The sequence below is a fragment of the Oncorhynchus gorbuscha genome, linkage group LG14 (genome assembly GCF_021184085.1).
Source record: "Oncorhynchus gorbuscha isolate QuinsamMale2020 ecotype Even-year linkage group LG14, OgorEven_v1.0, whole genome shotgun sequence".
NCBI classification, from domain to species: domain Eukaryota; kingdom Metazoa; phylum Chordata; class Actinopteri; order Salmoniformes; family Salmonidae; genus Oncorhynchus; species Oncorhynchus gorbuscha.
Genome location: NC_060186.1, coordinates 75,053,481 through 75,074,013, shown reverse-complemented (window position 1 = coordinate 75,074,013; position 20,533 = coordinate 75,053,481). Strand labels below are relative to the sequence as shown.

General features: G+C 44.1%; 1 protein-coding gene across 5 annotated transcripts in view; it reads right to left on the bottom strand.

Annotated features, from left to right (window-relative positions):
- LOC123995404 (ryanodine receptor 3-like) overlaps nucleotides 1-20,533 on the bottom strand; it is a 295,285-nt gene that overhangs the window by 178,657 nt on the left and 96,095 nt on the right. For all 5 annotated transcript variants that reach the window (XM_046298980.1, XM_046298984.1, XM_046298981.1 and 2 more), the window contains 6 exons: nucleotides 18,933-19,100; nucleotides 11,439-11,560; nucleotides 10,369-10,552; nucleotides 7,329-7,464; nucleotides 5,425-5,520; nucleotides 4,940-5,058 (listed from right to left, as the gene is read on the bottom strand). In XM_046298980.1, coding sequence (XP_046154936.1) covers nucleotides 4,940-5,058; nucleotides 5,425-5,520; nucleotides 7,329-7,464; nucleotides 10,369-10,552; nucleotides 11,439-11,560; nucleotides 18,933-19,100 — 825 coding nt within the window. The remainder of the gene's footprint in view (nucleotides 1-4,939; nucleotides 5,059-5,424; nucleotides 5,521-7,328; nucleotides 7,465-10,368; nucleotides 10,553-11,438; nucleotides 11,561-18,932; nucleotides 19,101-20,533) is intronic.

Here is a 20,533-nt window from a genome sequence, read left to right as displayed (position 1 = left end):
TAGGCAGTCATTGAAAATAAGAATTTGTTCTTAACTGACTTGCCTAGTTAAATAAAGGTAAAAAAATAAAAAATAAGTCACATTTTAGTAATTTAATCCTTCTTAGTTTTAGTTATTATCAGTCGGCTACTCTGTCTGTCCTGTGTGTGTCACACTCCTTAATAGAGCTTCACACGGACAGACAGAAGGCGACAATCCTTCGGTTTTGTCTCTGTGTAACAATAGCACGTCACTTAGCAACCAAGTAAATGATGCTAATAACCCATAGAGGGGCATGCATGGCCCGTGTCTTTATTGGTTGTTAAAAGCTTAAAGGATTCCTGTGCTGTGCCATGTCATGGTATGGATCAACACCTGCTGCTTACAGGACTGGGGTTGCACTCCAAATAGCACCTGGTCAAAAGTAGTGGACTTACAGAGGGAATAGGGAGAGATTTGGGACGCCTGGCTCTGGATGTTGCATGCCCAATTACCCAGTTGACCCAGTAGGGCTAGTTAACACTGCATGTAAAGCACGTAGTAGGAAGGTTGATATGCAGCATGAGGCTATTGTCAATGCCACCATGACAGTTGTGATAGCCACAGATCTGCATGTGTTGGGGACTGATTTACATACAGTCGTGACCAAAAGATTTGAGAATGACAAAAAAATATACATTTTCACAAAGTCTGTTGCCTCAGTTTGTATGATGGCAATCCCCCTCCCCCCCAAAAAAAATTCCACTGCATTTCAGCCCTGCCACAAAAGGACCAGCTGACATCATGTCGGGGATTTTCTCATTAATACAGGTGTGAGTGTTGATGAGGACAAGGCTGGAGATCACTCTGTCATGCTGATTGAGTTTGAATAACAGACTGGAAGCTTCAATAGGAGGGTGGTGCTTGGAATCATTGTTCTCCCTCTGCCAACCATGGTTACCTGCAAGGAAAAACGTGCCGTCATCATTGCTTGGCACAAAAAGGGCTTCACAGGCAAGGATATTTCTGCCAGTAAGATTGCACCTAAATCAACAATTTATCGGATCATCAAGAAATTCAAGGAGAGCGGTTCCATTGTTGTGAAGAAGGCTTCAGGGCGCCCAAGAAATTCCAGCAAGCGCCAGGACCGTCTCGTAAAGTTGATTCAGCTGCTGGATCGGGGCACCACCAGTACAGAGCTTGCTCAGGAATGGCAGCAGGCAGGTATGAGTTCATCTGCACGCACAGTGAGGCAAAGACTTTTGGAGGATGGCCTGGTGTCAAGAAGGGCAAAGAAACCACATCTCTTCAGGAAAAACATCAGGGACAGACTGATGTTCTGCAGAAGGTACAGAGATTGGACTGCTGAGGACTGGGGTAAAGTCATTTTCTCTGATGAATCCCCTTTCCGATTGTTTGGAGCATCCGGAAAAAAGCTTGTCCGGAGAAGACAAGGTGAGCGCTACCATCAGTCCTGTGTCATGCCAACAGTAAAGCATCCTGAGACATTCATGTGTGGGGTTGCTTCTCAGCCAAGGGAATGGGCTCACTCAAAATGTTGCCTAAGAACACAGCTGTGAATAAAGGATGGTACCAACACATCATCTGAGAGCAACTTCTCCCAACCATCCAGGAACAGTTTGGTGACGAACAATGCCCTTTCCAGCATGATGGAGCACCTTGTCATAAGGCAAAAGTGATAACTAAGTGGCTCGGGAAACAAAACATCAAGATTTTGGGTCCCTGGCCAGGAAACTCCCCAGACCTTAATCCCATTGAGAACTTGTGGTCAATCCTCAAGAGGCGGGTGGACAAACAAAAACCCACAAATTCTGACAAAATCCAAGCATTGATTATGCAAGAATGGGCTGCCATCAGTTAGGATGTGGCCCAGAAGTTAATTGACAGCATGCCAGGACGGATTGCAGAGGTCTTGAAAAAGAAGGGTCAAAACTGCAAATATTGACTCTTTGCATCAACTTCATGTAATTGTCAATAAAAGCCTTTGACACTTAGAAATGCTTGTAATTATACTTCACTATTCCATAGTAACATCTTACAAAAAATATCTAAAGACACTGAAGCAGCAAACTTTGTGGAAATTAATATTTGTGTCATTCTCAAAACTTTTGGCCACGACTGTACATTATCTGAGTGTTGCATTGTTTTGAGGGGGGACAATCACTTTTCAGGTTAAACTTGACATGGTTAGAAGTTTTTATTCTGAACACATATCAAGCTGAGAGGGCCATCACTAAATCAAAACAGCGTTATTATGAGCTTGGAGAGAAAGCTCACAAAGTATTGCAATGGCAACTGAAAGCAGAGGAAAGTAAGAGCACAATTAATGCCATAGAAACTCTCACTAAAGAGATATTTTTCGACCCTACTGAAATTAATAATACTTTTAAGAAATACTATGAAGACCTCTACACTTCCCAATCAAGCGATGATCTATCAGAGATAGACTCCTTTCTCTCCTCTCCCAACCTCCCATGCCTGTCAGGGGAAGACAGCGAGCGCCTGAGTGAACACTTCTCAGTCCCTGAATTGTTGGAGGCCATTAAATCCTTACCTTCTAATAAATCTCCTGGGGAGGATGGCTTCCCTCCAGAGTTCTATAAAGAATTTAGGGAGCTGTTGGTCCCCTTCCTTATGGAGGTACTTAAAAAAGCCAGAGAAGACAACTGCTTTCCAGAGTCCTTCTCTCAAGCAGTGATTACTGTAATCCACAAGAAAGGGAAAAACCCGCTAAAATGCGCCTCCTATAGACCAATCTCTCTCCTTAACACAGATTGTAAACTGGTCACCAAGATGCTATCTAAGAGACTGGAGTCATGTCTTCCCCTGTTGGTCAACCCAGATCAGACTGGCTTCATAATTAATAGATTGTCCTCCAATAATCTCAGAAGGTTATTTGATATAATTCACCTTGCTAACAAAATACCTGGTGTCGCAGTCTCCCTCAACGCTGAAAAGGCCTTTGATAGGGTTGAATGGCCATACCTCTTTCGCGTCTTGGATAAGTTCGGTTTAGGTACCGTGTTTGTAAATTTGATAAAATCACTCTACAAATCTCCTAAAGCTAGGATTGCTACCAATGGGATTACTTCCTCCTCTTTCCCTCTTTATAGGAGGACCAGACAAGGTTGCCCAATTAGCCCCCACCTCTTTGCCCTCGCCATCGAACCGTTGGCTGAGGCTATTAGAACGTGCCCTGACATACATGGCTTTGAGGTGGGCTTAAACCTCCCCAATTTTAGAATGTACTACTGGGCTGCACAGTCTAGGTTTCTGGCTCAGAGGTTTGACAATGGTCCCTCTCCCTCATGGTTGAACATTGAAAAGCTTGAGGTAAATGATGACACTGGGGCAGATTTGTTTTACAAATAGGACAGAAAATCTATAAAAACCATCACAGACAACCCTTTAATCATACATTCTGTCCTGGCATGGTGCAAACTGCATGAGCTGTTCGGACGAGGGGGATTCCTTTCCCCTAAAACCCCTTTATGGAACAATAGATTGATCCCTATGTTTTTCCAGAATAGTAACTTTAGACCATGGTCTGATAAGGGGATCACTCTTCTGGAACATTGTTACGAGGAGTGAGTTCTTATGTCTTTTGATCAGCTGAAACAGAAATACCACTTGCCTAACAGGGACTTCTTTAGCTACCTACAACTACGAAACTTTATTAGGGTGACTCTCAAGGGACAATGGAACCTACCTAAGATGTCACCTATTGAACAACTCTGCCACGCAGACCAACCACTGTTCAAGACCATTTCCCGTGTTTACAATGCTCTTATGTCAGGTCTAACACTGCCTGGGCTAGATAAACCCCGACTTAGATGGGAGAGAGATCTGGGTATTGATCTTGACGAGGATCTATGGAGTGACCTGTGCAGGGATGGGGTTACATCCACATTGAACTCCAGATACAGACTGATCCAGTTTAATTTTCTCCATCAGCTCTATATCACCCCATCTAGACTGCACAGGTTCAACCCAGATATCTCCTCCCTATGTTTTAGATGTGGCTCAGATGAAGGAACATTCCTCCATTCCACTTGGCAGTGTTCAAAACTACACGGTTTCTGGCAGGGGGTATGCGATACCATATCCTCAATTCACGGGGTTGCATTCCCTTTAGACCCGGAGGTCTGTCTACTGGGTAACTTTACTAACACCAATCTTAGGCAAAGCCATACTATAAAGCTAACAGAAATATTGCTAGCGATTGCCAAGAAATGTATTACCTTGAAATGGAAATTGGATTCCTCCCTGCCAGTTGCAATGTGGCTTTCGGAAGTTAATAGTTGTATCCCTTTGGAGAAAATCACTTACTGCTTGAGGAATAAGTTAAAGACATTTTACAGAATTTGGCAACCTTTTATTGACTATATGGAGAATCTCCCCCCACATCTCATTGATTGAATCTATATATAATCCTCACATAATGTTTCACACGTAATGCATATTATGTAGCCTACGGCAGGTGATCCAATGTCTCATTATTTTTTTATTTAATTTTAAAAATATTTTTATTATTGTATGTTTGTTTATATAATTATAATTATAATTTATTTTTGCTATGTTCGTCTGTTACTGTCACTTTGTCCTATCGTTGTCTAATATCTTTTCACTTTTGTTTTGAATGTTCTTAATTGGAAAATGCAAAAATAAAATATTTAAAAAAAATAATAATGAGTGTATTGGAACCTTCAGAATGAGTGTATTAGAACCTTCAGAATGAGTGTATTAGAACCTTCTGAATGAGTGTATTAGAACCTTCAGAATGAGTGTATTAGAACCTTCAGAATGAGTGTATTAGAACCTTCTGAATGAGTGTATTAGAACCTTCAGAATGAGTGTATTGGAACCTTCAGAATGAGTGTATTAGAACCTTCAGAATGAGTGTATTAGAACCTTCAATATGAGTGTATTAGAACCTCAGTAATGTGTTGTTGTTGCTGACCTTGTGGTTGCGTCCGTGTTTATAGAGCAGGGAGATGATGGACTTGATGTGTCCTTTCTGGATGATGTTCAGAGCCTCCGGAGACTCTATCAGGATACAATGGAGCACCTCCAGGATACCTACAATAGAGTAAAGTAGAACAAAACAAAACAGAATAGAATCAGGAGACTCTATCAGGATACAATGGAGCACCTCCACAATACTCGAGGACAAACAGGCTAAAACTACTGGGAGATTATGCTATAGACCTTTGTAAGAAAATCTACTTTATTTACAGTTCTAGAACGACTCTCATATTATGATTCAGGTTGACTTACACCAGACACACACAATTAGCTAGCTAATAATACAAGGCATTTGACTACATAAACAAACAATTCCATACCCAATATGTAAAGGTCTGGGGAGTTTCCTGACCAAATCCAATCTGATTGGTCTAATACACATATGTACTTCTTGAACTCTCTGTGTATTGTGTAGGGTACCTGATGAGGACTCCAGTCTCTCCAGCTTGCTGACCAGCCAGTCCAGGTTCCTGGAGAACTGGGTACAGTTGTTCCGGTTCCCTTTGATCAGAGAGGCTGGAGAGAGAGGTGAGTGGAGGGGCATAGAGGGGAGAGTGAGGGAAAGAGGGGTGAGTAGAAGGGATTGACAGGGATGACAGAGTGATGCAGACATTGCAGAGGGGTGAGAGGGTGAGAGAGAGGCAGAGGCTGACGAGAAAATGTCATTTCTCCATCTATGTTGAGACCTCTTGTCTTTGTTTGATATCTAGCTGTCTCCTCACCCAGTCATCACTCAGCATTAGCCTTAGGGACAGCAGAATGATAATGCCTTTGGGATAGTTTAACAGCATAATCTGTCAGCTAATTCATACCGCTCAATGCAGAGCCATTACTCAACACAAACTCACAGAGAACACTGTCTGACTCTCTCTCTCTCTCTCTCGCTCTCTCTCTCTCTCCCATATCCTCTCTCTCTCCTATATCCTCTCACTCCTCTCTCTCGCCTCTCTCTCCTATCTCCTCTCTCTCTCTCTCCCCCTCTCCTATCTCCTCTCTCTCTCCTATCTCCTACCTATCTCCCCTCTCTCTCTCTCTCTCTCTCTCTTCTCTTCTCTCCTCTGTCTCTCCTATATCCTCTCACTCCTCTCTCTCTCCTATCTCCTCTCTCCCTCTCTCTCTCTCTCTCTCTCTCTCTCTCTCTCTCTGTCTCTCTCTCTGTCTCTCTCTCTGTCTCTCTCTCTGTCTCTCTCTCTCTCTCTCTCTCTCTCTCTCTCTCTCTCTCTCTCTCTCTCTCTCTCTCTCTCTCTCTCTCTCCTCTCACTCCTCTCTCTCCTATCTCTTCTCTCTCTCTCTTCTCTTCTCTCCTATCTATCTCCCCTCGCTCTTCTCTCTCTCTCATCTCTCTCTCTGCTCAGACTGCACTGGCACCTTCAGGGTGACCCCTGTGTTGGTTTAGCAAGAGGAAGTCTGGGCTGTTTTCACTGGGGTGTGTGTGCCTGCGTGCAAGTGTGTGTGTGTGTGTGTGTGTGTGTGTGTGTGTGTGTGTGTGTGTGTGTGTGTGTGTGTGTGTGTGTGTGTGTGTGTGTGTGTGTGTGTGTGTGTGTGTGTGTGTGTGTGCGTGCGTGCGTGCGTGCGTGCGTGCGTGCGTGCGTGCGTGCGTGCGTGCGTGCGTGCGTGCGTGCGTGCGTGTGTAGAGGATTTGAATACGAGTGCGGTCAAGCTGAACTAAGGGGAACTCGTTAAAATGATGGACCTGTTTCTGCCTCTATGACATCACCACAACAAAAGGCGAACAACAACACATCCAGGCTCTTATATTGACCGATACTATGCTGTACAAGGGGTCTTTGTCACAGCAGAGACTTCCTCTCCTCGAGATAGAAGTCTGACACCTCAAGGCCCGAGATCAGTGATAAAACATTTGTAACTGACATTTTGTAAATAAAGGGTTTTGAACATTTATCTGACTGGTGTTAACAGCCTCCCTTGTTTCACCCATGCGTCCCAAATAGCACCCTATAGTGCACTACTTTTGACCACAGCCCTATGCGCTGTGGTCATAACTAGTGCACTATATAGGGGAAAGGGTGCCATTTGGGATGCATGCACTGCCTGGACACTGCATCATGACATCACAGTGCCCAGAGGGCAGACAGGACAGGTGTTAAGAATGGGTCACTATTTTATTTATGTGATGAAGCTTCATATCTCTCTCTCTCTCTCTTTCTCTCTCTTCCTCTCTCTCTCTTCTCTCTCCCCTGTAAATAAAATAACTGTCATGTCACTCTTCAGATGGAGCTCAGGGTCAGGGAGGTGTGTGTGTGTGTGTGTGCGCACAGAGGTGTTTAGAGTTGACACAGAACCCTACGATCCATCTCTCTCACCCAGTAGTTGGTAGAGTAGGTTGAGGATGCTCTTCCATGCCGCCCCAGCCTCTTCCCCAGCATGCTCTCCAAAGTGAGCAGCGCTGTTGTACAGGTTGAGACGGTCGATGCACATCACCAGCAGGGCCAGCATGCCCTGAAACACACACACAAACACCAGGCTGGTCATTTTTTTTATTTTTTTATTTAACTAGGCAAGTCAGTTAAGAACAAATTCGTATTTACAATGACAGCCTACCCGAGGAAGAGTGCCTTGTTCAGGGGCAGAAGGATAGATTTTTACCATGTTAGCTCGGGGATTCGATCCAGCAACCTTTCATTTACTAGCCCAACGCTCTAATACAAGAGTTACATCCACAACGGACACTTTTGACCTGAGCTTTATGGGCCCTGGTCAATAGTAGTGCACTACATAGGGAATAGGGCCCTGGTCAATAGTAGTGCACTACATAGGGAATAGGGCCCTGGTCAATAGTAGTGCACTACATAGGGAATAGGGCCCTGGTCAATAGTAGTGCACTATATAGGGAATAGGGCTCTGGTCTATAGTAGTGCACTACATGGGGAATAGGGCCCTGGTCAATAGTAGTGCACTATATAGGGAATAGGGCTCTGGTCTATAGTAGTGCACTACATATGGAATAGGGCTCTGGTCTATAGTAGTGCACTACATAGGGAATAGGGCTCTGGTCTATAGTAGTGCACTACATAGGGAATAGGGCCCTGGTCAATAGTAGTGCACTACATAGGGAATAGGGCTCTGGTCAATAGTAGTGCACTATATAGGGAATAGGGCCCTGGTCTAAAGTAGTGCACTACATAGGGAATAGGGCTCTGGTCTATAGTAGTGCACTACATAGGGAATAGGGCTCTGGTCTATAGTAGTGCACTACATAGGGAATAGGGCTCTGGTCTATAGTAGTGCACTGCATAGATGAATAGTGTACCATAATTATTCATTATGTGATTCAATCGCAGTGATACATGTTCCTAGAACTTCCTACATGAAAAGAGATACATTTGCATATCTTGTGGGAGTCTCTTTTAGGCAGAGGTAGGATCAAGTCACTATTTTTTAAGTCACAAGCAAGTCTCAAGTCACAAGGTTCAAGTCTCAAGTCGGGTCCCAAGTAGAATAGGTCGAGTCTCGAGTCAAGTCCAAGTTGTACAGTACATTCTAAGAGCAAGTCAAGTCGAATCGAATCATACGTTTTTTCAAGTTCAGTCTCAAGTCAAGTAAAAGAAAATCTATACATGCAATGACTTCTTTAACGACAAATTTGAGACCTAATGTTGTCATTTTTGTAAAAAAAACTAAAAAACATTTAGTTATATATAATTGATCTTTACATGGCTCTTCAGATGTCTGTGAAGTTAGATTTTTGAAAAAGTTTTAATTTGAAGTGAAAGAAATGAAAAACTTCACAGTTATACAGTGGGGAGGACAAGTATTTGATTCACTGCCAATTTTGCAGGTTTTCCTACTTATAAAGCATGTAGAGGTCTGTAATTTGTATCATAGGTACACTTCAATTGTGAGAGACGGAATCTAAAACAAAAATCCAGAAAATCACATGGTATGATATTTAATGATTTCTGTACCAAATATTAAGATCTGCTTTTCTGATGTTTCAAATTCTTATGTCAATTAATTACTTAAAAATCATACAAAGTGATGTTCTGGATTTTTGTTTTAGATTCCGACTCTCACAGATGAAGTGCACCTATGATTAAAAAGAAAATACAGACCTCTACATGCTTTGTAAGTAGGAAAACCTGCAAAATCGTCAGTTCTACATCATTTTAGAAGACCGGAGACTTTAGCTGAATCTGATTTAGTACCTCACAAATTATGTAAATGACTTTGACACTGACAATCTGAGATCAATAAAAACGACCGTGTCTCTAATCCATCAATAGCCTAGGCCAGGTGTGAGGAGAAACACACTGTACAATATGAGGGGGAAGTTATAGTCCTAAACAAGCTCTCCAGTTTCACTGACTCACCCAATGACACACAGCTCACTCACCTGTGAAGGCCGATGCTCTCAAGTCCATCTCCCTCTTGTTTTAATGTAAAACAATACTGTTCGCTCAATAGGCCCATTTGGACGTTGATAACATACTTGGTAGTACTACAGACAGACTAGTCTTCTCTTTTCAGCAGGATCCATTTGCCGTGCATTGCCACAGCTAGGATATGTATATACATACATATATATATATATATTTTTTTTAAAGCTATCGATCCTCTGTGGCTAAATTATAGACCTATTCGTGGTGTAGTCTTCTGAATGGGGCGGCAGCGTAGCCTAGTGGTTAGAGCGTTGGACTAGTAACCGGAAGGTTGCGAGTTCAAACCCCCGAGCTGACAAGGTACAAATCTGTCGTTCTGCCCCTGAACAGGCAGTTAACCCACTGTTCCCAGGCCGTCATTGAAAATAAGAATATGTTCTTAACTGACTTGCCTGGTTAAATAAAGGTAAAATAAAATAAAAATGATTTCATTTCATTCTGAACAGATAGCCGTAATTGTATAACTTTGGGAAATGTATTTCACTTGATCAGGGGTGCTACAGCTGGAGAGATGAGAGGTCCAGGCTCAAGTCTGTCAGAACAGAGAGAGATCATAGAAAGTGATTCTCATTCTAGTTCGGTGAGAGATACTGGTGCGATTCTCTCTCTCACCACAGTAATGACCACGCGTTGGTCTATATAGGCTACAATGTCGGGCAAAACCATGAACCCGGGCCAGCACAACACGAATCAATTCTTAGAATATCTGGCACGTTTTCACGTTAAGTCTTTTATTAAATTAAGGGGAGGAGAATTACCCAGGAGTCAACTTGAATTTACTCTGATTGCTTTTATTTAAATTTTTACATTGCAAAGAGTGAAAATAATTGTTCAGGCCACGAGGCGTACTGGATCTTGGCAAATGGGTCCCAGAACAAAACTGTCCAGAACTGAGATTAATAACTGAGATGAACTCAAATTTAACCCTGATTAAACCTGAGGTCCCGGAGCCCTGGGAGCTCACCTCCTCTTTGAAGAGGTCCTGTCGTTTGATGAGAGATCTCAGCAGAGTCTGTTTCTCCTCATGTTCCAGCTCTGAGTCGGGCTGTTTGAAATACTCAATGAGATCATCCAGCGTCTGCAACACCTCGTCAAAGTTAGGCAGAGAGACCTCCACGTTCTTATCCCTTCCTATACTGTCAAGACCCCTAGGGAAGAGGGAGAGGGGCAGGGATAGGTTTGGGGAGAGGAAGAGTGAGAAAAAGGAGTAAGCAGAGAGGGATAGAGAGAGGGACATAAAACTAATTTACTGTTAATAGTCTACATTAATATCACTTATCCACAATGGTCGCAAACCATCTCAATTGTTTTAAAATTACATTGCGCAAATTCTACAGCAGATCATTTCCGAAATCAGTCACTGGAAGTGAATCCACGGCAGGCTAATTCATGAGAACTAATCCATGCCTAATCATACAAAAGCAGGAAAATTGCATTCGGTTCTGCAGCTACAATTGGATCTCTACTGCGCAAGTTCATGTGAATCGGCTTGTCGTTCAGTAGTATTCAGGAGCATTCAGTAGCATTCAGTAGCATTTAGGATCATTCAGTAGCATTCAGGAGCATTCAGGAGCATTCAGTAGCCTTCCGGAGCATTCCGTATTATTCAGGAGCATTCAGGAGCATTCAGTAGCATGTAGGAGCATTCAGGAGCATTCAGTAGAATTCAGGAGCATCCGGTAGTATTTGGGAGCATTCCATAGTATTCAGAAGCATTCAGTAGTATTCAGGGACATTTAGTATTATTCAGGAGCATTCAGTAGCATTAATGAGTATTCAGTATTATTCAGTAGCATTCAACTAGTTAATACAAAATATGTCCAACCGTGTCCTGTATTTTCTGGAATAGATGACGGTCCTTAAACTGTCTAGGTTACTAATGCAGCGCACACACACACGCACACGCACACGCACACACACACACACACACACACACACACACACACACACACACACACACACACACACACACACACACACACACACACACACACACACACACACACACACACACACACACACACACAGCCCTACTTGATGAAGTGGCTGAAGAGGACAGTGGTGTTCCTGATGATGCGTACAGCCCGTGCCTCCTCGTGTTGACAACGCTGAAGGGTCAGACCGTCGTCCATGTGTCCCTCAGCATGCAGACAGGCCTGTCTCGCAAATACACAACACACACATTATAGACAGACATTATTAGAAGTACAGACATTACCACAAACAGGTATCTGTGCAACTCAATGTAACATGTTCCTTGTTACTCATTAATCACAGGCAGAGCCATATAGTGTACTCATGAACAGTTTTCCAATTCTAAACATTCCTTTTTTTTTTTTTTGGAGTGTTGTAATTCTAGACGTTCCGTTACATAGCATTGTTGAAATATTCCTCATGTAACGTTAATGGGGTTCTACCATGGCTGCCATAGAATGTTGTAGTGTCATGTAAATGCATCATAATGCAGAAACCACATTGGCCCAACTCTCTAAATACATGGTTCTGATCACATCCAATCAAGTGAGGTGATATATCAGCTGTCTGAGCTGTGGCTTAGGTCTCCTCCTCTCCCCCAGTTAGCTCCCACCCAGGCAGGATGTGGCTCCCACCCAGGCAGGATGTGGCTCCCACCCAGGCAGGATGTGGCTCCCACCCAGGCAGGATGTGGCTCCCACCCAGGCAGGATGTGGCTCCCACCCAGGCAGAATGTGGCTCCCACCCAGGCAGGATGTGGCTCCCACCCAGGCAGGATGTGGCTCCCACCCAGGCAGGATGTGTCAGGACACATGAGGCAGTCATTTAGATGTGATAATGAGAGAGGGATGGTGACATTTTTTTACAGTTATCTTTTCTGAGAGAGGAGGGATCAACTCCTGTCTCTCTCTCTTCCTCCCCAGTCTCTTTTCCTCTCTCTCTCCCTCACTACCATCTCTCCATCTCTCCCTCTCTCTCTCCTCTCTCTTTATGCCTACTAGTTGAAGATTAATATTCAGGTGGTTTATGCCTACTAGTTGAAGATCAATATTCAGGTGGTTTATGCCTACTAGTTGAAGATTCTCGACGTCATCGTACTCTACATAGGCAACACATGATGCCTTTATGAGTTGTGAGTCCACCTATCATCTATACCAAGCATGTGCACAATACTAAAATGTAAACAATTATATTTAATTCCAGGAACATTTATTATCCATTGCTGATTTGTGTGACTTATTCAAAAACTGTCCATGAATGGCTACAAAAATACAAAGACTCACATAATGAATTTTCAGAGACACAAGTAGGTATATCAGATTTCAAATATGTGATGATACTGGCAGAACTGGTAAGAAGTGGAATAATAGAACAGGTATGGGGAATAGCAGTAGAAGTGGAATAATATAATAAGTTTGGGGAATAGCAGTAGAAGTGGAATAATATAATAGGTATGGGGAATAGCAGTAGAAGTGGAATAATATAATAGGTATGGGGAATAGCAGTAGAAGTGGAATAATATAATAGGTATGGGGAATAGCAGTATAAGTGGAATAATATAATACGTATGGGGAATAGCAGTAGAAGTGGAATAATAGAATAGGTATGGGGAATAGCAGTAGAAGTGGAATAATAGAATAAGTTTGGGGAATAGCAGTAGAAGTGGAATAATATAATAAGTATGGGGAATAGCAGTAGAAGTGGAATAATATAATAGGTATGGGGAATAGCAGTAGAAGTGGAATAATATAATACGTATGGGGAATAGCAGTAGAAGTGGAATAATATAATAGGTATGGGGAATAGCAGTAGAAGTGGAATAATAGAATAAGTATGGGGAATTGCAGTAGAAGTGGAATAATATAATAAGTATGGGGAATAGCAGTAGAAGTGGAATAATAGAATAAGTATGGGGAATAGCAGTAGAAGTGGAATAATATAATAGGTATGGGGAATAGCAGTAGAAGTGGAATAATAGAATACGTATGGGGAATAGCAGTAGAAGTGGAATAATATAATAGGTATGGGGAATAGCAGTAGAAGTGGAATAATATAATAAGTATGGGGAATTGCAGTAGAAGTGGAATAATAGAATAAGTATGGGGAATAGCAGTAGAAGTGGAATAATAGAATAAGTATGGGGAATAGCAGTAGAAGTGGAATAATATAATAGGTATGGGGAATAGCAGTAGAAGTGGAATAATAGAATACGTATGGGGAATAGCAGTAGAAGTGGAATAATATAATAGGTATGGGGAATAGCAGTAGAAGTGGAATAATATAATAGGTATGGGGAATAGCAGTAGAAGTGGAATAATAGAATACGTATGGGGAATAGCAGTAGAAGTGGAATAATATAATAGGTATGGGGAATAGCAGTAGAAGTGGAATAATATAATAAGAATGGGGAATAGCAGTAATAATAATAATAATAATAATATATGCCATTTATCAGACGCTTTTATCCAAAGCGACTTACAGTCATGTGTGCATGCATTCTACGTATGGGTAGAATAATATGATAAGTATGGGGAATAGCAGTAGAAGTGGAATAATATAATAGGTATGGGGAATAGCAGTAGAAGTAGAATAATATAATAGGTATGGGGAATAGCAGTAGTGATGTTGCTGACTATCACACTAATTACATTGTATTTTAGCCAATTGTCAAGAATGAGAATTGGTCCACTGATCTGACTAAATACATTAAAAAGCGAATAAAATCGCTCTTCTCTCTCTCTTTCTCTCTTCCTTCCCACCACCTCTTCTCTCTATATCCCTTCCCACCACCTCTTCTGTCTCTCTCTCCCTTCCCACCACCTCTTCTCTCTCTCTCCCTTCCCACCACCTCTTCTCTCTCGTTTTCTCTTCCTTCCCACCAGCTCTTCTCTCTCTCTCTTTCTCTCTCCCTTCCCACCAGCTCTTCTCTCTCTCTTCCTTCCCACCAGCTCTTCTCTCCCTCTTCCTTCCCACCAGCTCTTCTCTCTATCTCCCTTCCCACCAGCTCTTCTCTCTCACTTCCCACCACCTCTTCTCTCTATCTTCCTTCCCACCAGCTCTTCTCTCTCACTTCCCACCAGCTCTTCTCTCTATCTTCCTTCCCACCAGCTCTTCTCTCTCACTTCCCACCACCTATTCTCTATCTCTTCCAACCACCCCTTCTCTCTATCTCCCTTCCCACCAGCTCTTCTCTCTATCTCCCTTCCCACCAGCTCTTCTCTCTATCTCCCTTCCCACCACCTCTTCTCTCTATCTCCCTTCCCACCAGCTCTTCTCTCTCACTTCCCACCACCTCTTCTCTCTATCTTCCTTCCCACCAGCTCTTCTCTCTCACTTCCCACCAGCTCTTCTCTCTCTCTTCCTTCCCACCAGCTCTTCTCTCTCACTTCCCACCACCTATTCTCTCTCTCTTCCTTCCCACCAGCTCTTCTCTCTCCCTTCCCACCACCTATTCTCTCTCTCTTCCCACCAGCTCTTCTCTCTCTCTTCCCACGACCTATTCTCTCTCTCTTCCTGCCCACCAGCTCTTCTCTCTCCCTTCCCACCATCTCTTCTCTCTCTCTTCCTTCCCACCAGCTCTTCTCTCTCCCTTCCCACCACCTATTCTCTCTCTCTTCCCACCAGCTCTTCTCTCTCTCTTCCCACGACCTATTCTCTCTCTCTTCCTTCCCACCACATCTTCTCTCTCCCTTCCCACCACCTCTTCTCTCTCTCTTCCTTCCCACCACCTCTTCTCTCTATCCCTCTCTTTCCCACCCCAGCTGCCCAGGTATGGGGAATAGCAGTAGAAGTGGAATAATAGAATAAGTATGGGGAATAGCAGTAGAAGTGGAATAATATAATAGGTATGGGGAATAGCAATAGAAGTGGAATAATATAATAAGTATGGGGAATAGCAGTAGAAGTGGAATAATATAATAGGTATGGGGAATAGCAGTAGAAGTGGAATAATATAATAGGTATGGGGAATAGCAGTAGAAGTGGAATAATATAATAGGTATGGGGAATAGCAGTAGAAGTGGAATAATATAATAGGTATGGGGAATAGCAGTAGAAGTGGAATAATATAATAGGTATGGGGAATAGCAGTAGAAGTGGAATAATATAATAAGTATGGGGAATAGCAGTAGAAGTGGAATAATATAATAGGTATGGGGAATAGCAGTAGAAGTAGAATAATATAATACGTATGGGGAATAGCAGCAAAAGTTGAATAACATAATAAGTATGGGGAATACTAGTAGAAGTGGAATAATAGAATACGTATGGGGAATAGCAGTAGAAGTAGAATAATATAATATGCATGGGGAATAGCAGTAGTGTTGTTGCTGACTATCACACTAATTACATTGTATTTTAGCCAATTGTCAAGAATGAGAATTGGTCCACTGATCCAAATAAATACATTAAAAAGCGAATAAAATTGCTCTTCTCTCTCTCTCTCTCTCTCTTCCCACCACCCCTTCTCTCTATCTCCCTTCCCACCAGCTCTTCTCTCTATATCCCTTCCCACCAGCTCTTCTCTCTCACTTCCCACCACCCCTTCTCTCTCTCTTCCTTCCCACCAGCTCTTCTCTCTATCTCCCTTCCCACCAGCTCTTCTCTCTCCCTTCCCACCAGTTCTTCTCTCTCTCTTTCTCTCTTCCTTCCCACCAGCCCTTCTCTCTCCCTTCCCACCAGCCCTTCTCTCACTCTTCCCACCACCTTTCTCTCTATCTCACTTCCCACCACCTCTTCTGTCTCTCCCTTCCCACCAGCTCTTCTCTCTTCCTTCCCACCAGCTCTTCTCTCTCTCTTCCTTCCCACCAGCTCTTCTCTCTATCTCACTTCCCACCACCTCTTCTGTCTCTCCCTTCCCACCAGCTCTTCTCTCTTCCTTCCCACCAGCTCTTCTCTCTCTCTTCCTTCCCACCAGCTCTTCTCTCAATTTCCTTCCCACCAGCTCTTCTCTCTCTCTCTTCCTTCCCACCAGCTCTTCTCTCTCTCTCCCTTCCCACCAGCTCTTCTCTCTCTCTTTCTTCCCACCAGCTCTTCTCTCTCTCTCTTCCTTACCACCAGCTCTTCTCTCAATTTCCTTCCCACCAGCTCTTCTCTCTCTCTCTTCCTTCCCACCAGCTCTTCTCTCTCTCTCTTCCTTCCCACCAGCTCTTCTCTCTCTCTCCCTTCCCACCAGCTCTTCTCTATCTCTCTTCCTTCCCACCAGCTCTTCTCTCTCTCTCCCTTCCCACCAGCTCTTCTCTCTCTCTTCCTTCCCACCAGCTCTTCTCTCTCTCTTCCTTCCCACCAGCTCTTCTCTCAATTTCCTTCCCACCAGCTCTTCTCTCTCTCTCTCTCTCTCTCTTCCCACCACCCCTTCTCTCTATCTCCCTTCCCACCAGCTCTTCTCTCTATATCCCTTCCCACCAGCTCTTCTCTCTATCTCCCTTCCCACCAGCTCTTCTCTCTATCTCCCTTCCCACCAGCTCTTCTCTCTCACTTCCCACCACCCCTTCTCTCTCTCTTCCTTCCCACCAGCTCTTCTCTCTATCTCCCTTCGCACCAGCTCTTCTCTCTCCCTTCCCACCAGTTCTTCTCTCTCTCTTTCTCTCTTCCTTCCCACCAGCCCTTCTCTCTCCCTTCCCACCAGCCCTTCTCTCACTCTTCCCACCACCTTTCTCTCTATCTCACTTCCCACCACCTCTTCTGTCTCTCCCTTCCCACCAGCTCTTCTCTCTTCCTTCCCACCAGCTCTTCTCTCTCTCTTCCTTCCCACCAGCTCTTCTCTCTATCTCACTTCCCACCACCTCTTCTGTCTCTCCCTTCCCACCAGCTCTTCTCTCTTCCTTCCCACCAGCTCTTCTCTCTCTCTTCCTTCCCACCAGCTCTTCTCTCAATTTCCTTCCCACCAGCTCTTCTCTCTCTCTCTTCCTTCCCACCAGCTCTTCTCTCTCTCTCCTTCCCACCAGCTCTTCTCTCTCTCTTTCTTCCCACCAGCTCTTCTCTCTCTCTCTTCCTTACCACCAGCTCTTCTCTCAATTTCCTTCCCACCAGCTCTTCTCTCTCTCTCTTCCTTCCCACCAGCTCTTCTCTCTCTCTCTTCCTTCCCACCAGCTCTTCTCTCTCTCTCCCTTCCCACCAGCTCTTCTCTATCTCTCTTCCTTCCCACCAGCTCTTCTCTCTCTCTCCCTTCCCACCAGCTCTTCTCTCTCTCTTCCTTCCCACCAGCTCTTCTCTCTCTCTCCCTTCCCACCAGCTCTTCTCTCTCTCTTCCTTCCCACCAGCTCTTCTCTCTCTCTTCCCACCACCCCTTCTCTCTCTCTCTTCCCACCACCCCTTCTCTCTATCTCCCTTCCCACCAGCTCTTCTCTCTATATCCATTCCCACCAGCTCTTCTCTCTCTCTCTTCCCACCAGCTCTTCTCTCTCTCTCTTCCCACCACCTATTCTCTCTCACTTCCCACCACCTCTTCTGTCTCTCTCCCTTCCCACCACCTCTTCTCTCTCTCTTCCTTCCCACCAGCTCTTCTCTCTCTCTTCCCACCACCTCTTCTCTCTCTCTTCCTTCCCACCAGCTCTTCTCTCTATCCATCTCTTTCGCTCCCCAGCTGCCCTTCTCTCTCGATCTCTCCCTTCCCACCAGCTCTTCTCTCTATCTTCCTTCCCACCAGCCCTTCTCTCTTTCTTCCCACCACCTCTTCTCTCTATCTCACTTCCCACCACCTCTTCTGTCTCTCTCCCTTCCCACCAGGTCTTCTCTCTCCCTTCCCACCAGCTCTTCTCTCTCTTTCTGTGTCTGTTTTCACACTATGGGTTGTGGGTAGTTGTTTTCTGTGTCTGTTTTCACACTATGGGTTGTGGGTAGTTGTTTTCTGTGTCTGTTTTCACACTATGGGTTGTGGGTAGTTGTTTTCTGTGTGTTTTCACCATACAGAACTGTTTTGATTTTCATTTCTTTCCTTCACTTTGTTATTTTGTATTTTTTGTGTTCTGATATCATAAATGATCATGGACACTTCCAACGCTGCATTTTGGTCCGATCCCTCCTACTCATCATCAGACGAAGAAGAAGTTCGTTACACAGAATTTGGTCCGATATACTTGGCTGTGTAGTGTCAGCATTTGTTGCTGGCATGTCATCCCTAAGTTTGCTTATCTTGCCAAGTAGTTTGCAATATCAGTGGGCTTTGTGATGAATGAGCCATCTGATTCAATGAATGAAGGAGCCAAGTTTGATTTTTTTCCAAGAATTTCATTTAAGATGCCCCAAAGCTTTTTACTATCAAGCTTATTTTACTCCGATGTAAAATAAGCACTATGTAGCCTCAAAACATGGTTAAAACTATATCATGCATGTCAGTCCTTGCATCCATAGCTCTGTCTATGAATTTGAGAGTGGTTACATTTCTCCAGCCCCGTCCCTCAGCTGTTTACCAAAACAGAACGCTTAGTTATTGTTTCAACTGCTGATCGCCACTTCCAATTATTCGTGGAAAATACATTTATTCAAAGAACAAGGTTGTGACTTTTGCACACTTCTTCCACACCATCAGTACAGTGAACATGTATAATAACCCACCCTTCTCTTCAGGGGTCCTATGCGGGAGGCCTTAGCATCAGGCGCCTGATAGGACAGCCACAGACCTGTAGCCACGTGCATCACGAAGCAGGCTGAGTCCCCATACTTGATCTCTGCTACTCCCATACCTTCTATGTCTCGATTCTTTGTACCCGACTCTATCTTTTCCTGTGGGAGGGAACACGCGTGCACACACACACACACACACACACACACACACACACACACACACACACACACACACACACACACACACACACACACACACACACACACACACACACACACACACACACACACACACACACACACACACACACACACACACACACACACACAACAAATGAAGATTACACACTAATCAGAGAGGTATGCTAGAGAGCCTATTCATTACTCGCCACAGGGAAACAGTAACAGCATTTTTGAGGGTCAGAACCACGAATGGCACGCACACACACACGCACGCACGCACACACACACACACACACACACACACACACACACACACACACACACACACACACACACACACACACACACACACACACACACACACACACACACACACACACACACACACACACACACACACACACACACACCTCGTCAGATATGGATGCTGGCTGCTGATTACAGCAGGTGAAGGGGAACCAATTAAAGTCCATGTATAACACTTAATACTGAAAGGGTGGGCATGGGGGGGAGAGAGAGAGAGAGAGAGAGAGAGAGAGAGAGAGAGAGAGAGAGAGAGAGAGAGAGAGAGAGAGAGAGAGAGAGAGAGAGAGAGAGAGAGAGAGAGAGAGAGAGAAAAGGAAACAGGAAAGGGGAGTGAGAGAATTAAACAGATACTGTGTGCATGTGCACACAATCATTACTACCACATAGAGCAGAATAGCATTGCATCTGGAGCAGACAGACAGACAGACAGACAGACAGACAGACAGACAGACAGACAGACAGACAGACAGACAGACAGACAGACAGACAGACAGACAGACAGACAGACAGACAGACAGACAGACAGACAGACAGACAGACAGACAGACAGACAGACAGACAGACAGACAGACAGACAGACAGACAGACAGACAGACAGACAGACAGACAGACAGACAGACAGACAGACAGACAGACAGACAGACAGACAGACAGACAGACAGACAGACAGACAGACAGACAGACAGACAGACAGACAGACAGACAGACAGACAGACAGACAGACAGACAGACAGGTTCCGCCGTATAATTACAATGCATTCTAATTCTATTGGTTCCCCCATACACCTTGGTTGTGTTGATTGGTTGGGTTGTTAATGGACTGTGTGACTTGGCTTGGACCGTTCACTGACATTTCAACTGATTGTTGTGTTTAGGGTACAAGGATGACCTTTTAAAAGTTAAAGGATAAATCTGACGTGCTCTTAAAAAATATAGGTGTGTCTGCTCTGACCTTCTTTAGGCACAGTACAGTCTTTTCTCTAGAAAATACCATGGTTTTAACCTACGGCCGGGATGGATTTAACAGCCCTAATGTTGGAATCAAACATCATTATGTTGTCATCCAGAGTCACAGTTATGCATTTTCCCAAGCTATAGTACAC